General features: G+C 36.4%; 1 protein-coding gene across 1 annotated transcript; it reads right to left on the bottom strand.

Annotated features, from left to right (window-relative positions):
* Positions 5,440 to 6,366, bottom strand: LOC102168202 (olfactory receptor 5K3-like). The gene has a single exon (XM_018049461.1). It carries the CDS (start codon positions 6,364 to 6,366, stop codon positions 5,440 to 5,442), a length of 927 nt encoding a protein of 308 aa, XP_017904950.1.

The raw sequence follows: 6,586 nt of genomic DNA, 5'->3' as shown, positions 1-6,586 counted from the left end.
TATGTTAGCAATTTGATGTCTGGTTCCTCTGCCTTTTCTAAACCCAGCTTGTACATTTGAGAGTTTTCAATTCAAGCACAGCTGAAGCCTGGCTTGAAGGATTTTGAGTACTAACTTACTAGCATGGGAAGTGATTGCCATTGTCCGGTAGTTTGAACATTCTTTCAGTTCAGTTCAGTTCAGTCGCTCAGTCGTGTCCGACTCTTTGTGACCCCATGAATGACAGCATGCCATGATCTTCGTTTTCTGAATGCTGAGCTTTAAGCCAACTTTTTCACTCTCCTCTTTCACTTTCATCAAGAGGCTTTTTAGCTCCTCTTCACTTTCTGCTATATGGGTGTTGTCATCTGCATATCTGAGGTTGAGTGTGCCCAGGAGCTATTCATCAGATGACAAAGTATCTAGACTGAACAGGGCTAGAGAACACAATAAGACACAGAAGTAGGTGATTCAGTATTTCTTGTTGTCTGCCATCATTGCACTGACATCTTTTACTCAACACACAGATTTGGCCTCAGAAGGCCAAGTTAGTTCTTGGATAGTTGGCTTTGTATATTGATGTCATAATGTATTGCTACTAAAATATAGCTTCACCTTGGGTGACCTTGAAGTCATCAACAGGGGGAAATCCTCTGTTAGATCATGGGACTAATCATCTATTCCACTATGTATAGGTGTTTTAAAAAAAGTTTTAAAATTGAACTATAGTTGTTTTACAATGTAGTTTTAGTTTCTGCTCTATGGCAAAGTGAATCAGTTATATGTATACATATATTCCCTCTTTGTCACCACAGAGCACCCAGTAGAGTTCACTGTGCTATACTGTAGGTTCTTATTACTTATCTATTGTATGCGTAGTAGTATATGTATGTCAATCTCAATCTCCCAGTTCATCCCACCTCCCTGTTTTCCCCCACCCCTTGGTGTCCATACATTTGTTGTCTATCTCTGTGTCTCTGTTTATGCTTTGCATATGGGTACATCTCTACTGTTTTTCTAGATTCCATGGATGGAGAAGCCTGGGAGGCTGCAGTCCATGGGGTCACTAAGAGACGGAAACGACTGAGCGACTTCACTTTTACTTTTCACTTTGACTTTTCACTTTCACGCATTGGAGAAGGAAATGGCAACCCACTCCAGTATTCTTGCCTGGAGAATCCCAAGGACAGCAGAGCCTGGTGGGCTGCTGTCTGTGGGGTCACACAGAGTCGGACATGACTGAAGTGACTTAGCAGCAGCAGCATTAATATATGATACTTGTTTTTTTCTGTTTCTGACTTACTTTACTTTGTATTACAGTTTCTTGATCCATTCACGTCTCAGCAGATGGCACAATTTCATTCATTTTATGGCTGAGTAATATTCCATTCTATACATGTGCCACATCCTCTTAATCTGTTCCACACTCCATGTTGATGAATGTGCTGGAACAAATTTATTTCCATGTGCAAGAAACTTAGAGGCCCTACATATTTTGAAGAAATTAACTGAGATAGATTGCAGATCTAAATGTAAAACTCAAGAGTATAGACCTTCTATATATGTGAAAATTTTCAAAATAGAGTTAGAGGAAAATGTCACAGATCCACATATTTCTTGAATCTCTTCTCTGTTTCTCTGCCCCGTAACAAGTTAGCTACTTGAAAGTTATCTTCTCACGCTACTTTGACTTTTATGCTATGTATAGAATGACTTAGTTGTTAAGAACATGGATTCAGGAGCAAAATGGACTGAGTTTGATTCCTCAGCTTCATCTTAATATTCCTTCAGACAAATTATGAAGCCTCTTGATTTATCACATTTTTTAAGGTGGAATTATAGGAAATTAAAATACTGTAATGAAAGTAAAAGTCTTAATAGATCTGCTTAATAGTTAAGTATATACTACTGAAAAGTTATTTGTAAGCTAAAAGATGTATGAGGATTAATTTAAAATAGGATACAAAAATGGGAGATAAGGCAAGAGGCATGAATATATCAGGTAGTATTTATTCTGTTGTAAATAAGGCATCTTTTCTAATCAGGCTTAATCAGTAAGGATTTCTGTTTGATTATGCAACCAGAGGTAAGGTTTATTCCAGTGACTCTGAGGCTATTTCTGTGTGATTTTTTTGACTATGCCCCCTTTTCTATTTTGACTTCCTCTCTAGGCTGGTTTACCTGTTGATGGCAAATGGACATTTACTGTGCCAGATATTATATGCATGACTTATGACATTCAGAGGGAGAAACATCAAATGTTTTGTGGATTTATTTTCAAATATAGGATATACGATTGCCTGAAAATTCCAGAAAATAATTTCTTTTGTCTCATTGATCCTAAGTAAGTTACATGTTCTTTCCTTACAGACCTCTGGGATTCAGTGTTGCTAAGGATGGGCAAGGGTATTACAGAAATATGCAACAATATCATGGTGCCCTTAGAAATGGCAAACATAAATCAATGCATGCAAGTCTAGCAACTAAAAATACCCACTGAAATAGAAGGTAATATTGGATGTACAACATCCATCTAATTTAGAGTTTCTCAAAATTTTTGATATCTGTATTCCTTTTAGCTTGTAAAATATGTTAGGAACCTAAAGAACTTTGTTTATGTGAATTATTTCTGTCAGTATTTACAATGTAAGAAAGTGAATCAAGAATTTAAAAGGTATTCATTAATTCATTCAAAAATAAAAATAATGAGAATATTACACTTTTACTTACATAATTATCACACAATCCCACTGCTGGGCATACACACCGAGGAAACCAGAATTGAAAGAGACACGTGTACCCCAATGTTCATCGCAGCACTGTTTATAATAGCCAGGACATGGAAACAACCTAGATGTCCATCAGCAGATGAATGGATAAGAAAGCTGTGGTACATATACACAATGGAGTACTCAGCCATTAAAAAGAATACATTTGAATCAGTTCTGATGAGATGGATGAAACTGGAGCCAATTATACAGAGTGAAGTAAGCCAGAAAGAAAAACACCAATACAGTATACTAACACATATATATGGAATTTAGAAAGATGGCAATGATGACCCTGTATGCAAGACAGCAAAAAAGACGCAGATGTGTATAGCGGACTTTTGGACTCAGGGAGAGGGAGAGGGTGGGATGATTTGGGAGAATGGCATTGAAACATGTATACTATCATGTGAGAATCGAATCGCCAGTCTATGTCTGATGCAGGATACAGCATGCTTGGGGCTGGTGCACGGGGATGACCCAGAGGGATGTTATGGGGAGGGAGGTGGGAGGGGGGGTTCATGTTTGGGATCGCATGTACACCCGTGGTGGATTCATGTCAATGTATGGCAAAACCAATACAGTATTGTAAAGTAAAATAAAGTAAAAATAAAAATTTAATTAAAAAAAAGAAAAATGTTTATTGAATGTGTCAGACTTCTTATTAAGAATTGGTGGTATGAAATAATTTATGACATGTTTGCTACAGGAAAAAAATAGGCTTTCATTTTGTTGTCTAACAAGTACAATCTACTGTATAGAGTGTTCTCTACTTTTAGAGCATTTTCCAGATTCAGTTCTCCTCATCTAGTACATGAATTATTGAAGTTAATCTTCTTGCTTCACATCCCTTTCCAGTCAGTTACATGATCAGGTTTATTAATATATTGCTCTGCTCCAGGAAGCCTTTAGTGTCTGATGCCTCTAAAATAGATTCAGATTCCTCAGGGTGGCATTTAAGCTTCTCAGTAACCTTATCCTCTTCCACCTTTCTTCTCATATTTATCAACAGCTCTAACCAATAGTTTTGTAGGCTTTCTGACTCTGTTACATTGTTCAACTCCCTGATCCCATTCCCTGTGCCACACTCATTTCCATAAGCATTGACTGGTCATACCCATTCCTGTTTTTTTCCAAATATTAAAATTCCCCTGCTTTATTTTAAAATGCAATTATTCTTGATGCTACTTAAGAACTAAATGTCCCAACTACAAGGATCTCCACTTTCTGAACTTTCAAGTGTGTAGCAAAATGTTTTGTTGGCTCAAATTCTAGTTTATTCCAATGATTTGGATGAACTTGGGTAAACTCCACAATATTTCAAAGTATGAGATTTTTACTGGGGAAAACATGAAAAATCATAGCTGTATATAAGAAATGTCCAGCTTAGTGTCCGGCAGACAATACGTTCTCTGAATTATTTTTTCTATCACATTTGCACTGTGCTGCTGCCACTGTGCTGCTAAGTCGCTTCAGTCATGTCTGACTGTGCGACCCCATAGATGGCAGCCCACCAGGCTCCCCTATCCCTGGGATTCTCCAGGCACGAATACTGGAATGGGTTGCCATTTCCTTCTCCAATGCATGAAAGTGAAAAGTGAAAGTGAAGTTGCTCAGTCGTGTCCGACTCTTAGCCACCCCATGGACTGCAGCCTACCAAGCTCCTCCATCCATGGGATTTTCCAGGCAAGAGTACTGGAGTGGGGTGCCATTGCCTTCTCCTATTTTCACTGTAAGGATCAATAAATATTTTTGTTTATTTAAATTTTTGCTATTTTCTCTCTCATTTATGCTTCAATATCACCTTCACCTTTTGTTAATGCTGTGTATATATCAATACTTTACATTGAAATCAGTCCAGGTTAGTGTTATTCCTAATAACAAGCAAGGGGAGTAAGAAAGAGAAAATAAAACCTCTTTTTAAAAATAACTGTGTTCAGAAATTACACAGTCATATATGTAATGAACAATCAAACTACATGAAAATGTAAAATTCATACATTTATCAGTATAAATAGCATAATTTTCACTACAGATTGATAAACCACCAATGTATTCAGATACTCTATTTTGGAGAAGTTGAGAGAAGATTTACTAACACTAAAGAGAAAACTGTTCCTGATTAGAGAATACATGCTCTGCTTGAATTCATGGTGAAGCATAATCTCTTGAACAAATTCAAAACTGAGATTCAGATTCAAACATACCATTTACTTCTGTCCTACAGTGTTGCTTAACATGGGATTGATATTTAAAAACTTGGAATATGGGGACTTTTGTAAGATTATACCTTAGGATTCCAGCAGCATGCCAACAGTATTAAATTGAGGGGACCTTCCTATATAGTTACTTCTATTCCTAACCTTTGTTGGATTTGTTGAAAATTATAACTCATTATACTCTGAAGCAATAGTTACTATTGTGACTAAATTCATCCTGACACAATTTGTGGTCTCAAGAATAATTATGTCCTTTAGCCTTGATAGAACCTGGTAGCTTAGATTTTAGAATACATTTTAGCAGAATCTCTCTCCTCACTGAACTTGTTTATTTGATTCATATACCATAATGTTTTATTAATTCAGTATTTTATATAAAGGCTATTTTCTACTTTCTCAGTATTGCTTGATTTTGAAAATAAAGTTTTATCAAATTAAAGTCAATTGTCCATATGGAATGATATTTTAGAATGTTATGTTTTCTTCATAATTTTTTTCATAACATTTATTACTTCCTTATTTCTTAGACTGTAAATGAAAGGATTTAACAAAGGAATAACTAGTGTATAAAAAATAGCAAGAGGTATATCTTTATCTTTGTCATTAACTGAATTTGGTCTAATATACATGAAGAGAAGAGAACCATAGAATATTGAGACAGAGACAAAGTGGGATGCACAAGTAGATAAGGCTTTTCCTTTTCCTTTTCTGGATTTCATTTTAAAAATCGTGAAAAGGATGAAAAGATAAGAGATTATTACAATGATAATAGAGAATACTTGAACTGACCCTGAAAAGATAAATATCATCAATTCATTGATATAAGGGTCAGCACAGGAGAGTCTATATAATGGAAGAACATCACAAAAAAAGTGATTGATTTGATGAGATCTACAGAAAGTTAACCTAAATAAAAATCCAATGTGAATCATGGAATGCAGGTTTCCAGCTATGTAGGCCCCTGTGGTCATCTGAATGCAGAGTTTCTTTGACATCATAGTGTGGTACTGCAGTGGTTTGCAGATGGCCACATAGCGATCATAGGCCATTGCTGCCAAAAGAAAGCAGTCTGCAGTTTCAGCAAGGCAGAGAAAATAAAATTGTGCCATACATTCATAGAGGGAAATCATTCTGTCTTTTGAAAAGAAGTTCTGTAGCATCTTGGGGGTAATGGCACAAGAACAACAGGAATCCATCAGAGCGAGATTCCCCAGGAAGATGTACATTGGTGTGTGAAGACGATGCTCTGTAACTATCAATGCCACCAGGCCAAGATTTCCCACCATGGTGATCAGATAGATGGTAAAGAACACCAGAAACAGAAGGGTCTTCAGCTCTGGATAAACTGTAAATCCTATGAGGATAAATTCAGTTGTCAAGGAGAGGTTATCCTCTGTCATCTCTGAATTGTCTGTTGAGATAGGAATTATGGAGAGATAAGATTCCAATTTAGAATGTGTATAACTTTCCTTTTAATATATATATATAAGGAGAAAGCTTCTCTTGCTGTCTTGTGATACAAGGACACAAACTTCTAGGGAATATTCATCTCCATAACATGTCAGCGTCTATGACCTCACCTCTGAAACTCAAAATTCACATGACTATTTGGTAATCACA

The sequence above is a fragment of the Capra hircus genome, chromosome 1 (assembly GCF_001704415.2).
Source record: "Capra hircus breed San Clemente chromosome 1, ASM170441v1, whole genome shotgun sequence".
NCBI classification, from domain to species: Eukaryota; Metazoa; Chordata; class Mammalia; order Artiodactyla; family Bovidae; genus Capra; species Capra hircus.
This window is presented reverse-complemented; position numbering and strand designations above follow the sequence as displayed.

Coding starts and splice junctions, on each gene's coding strand:
- LOC102168202 (XM_018049461.1), bottom strand. CDS start 6,366: ATGACAGAGGATAACCTCTCCTTGACAACTGAATTTATCCTCATAGGA.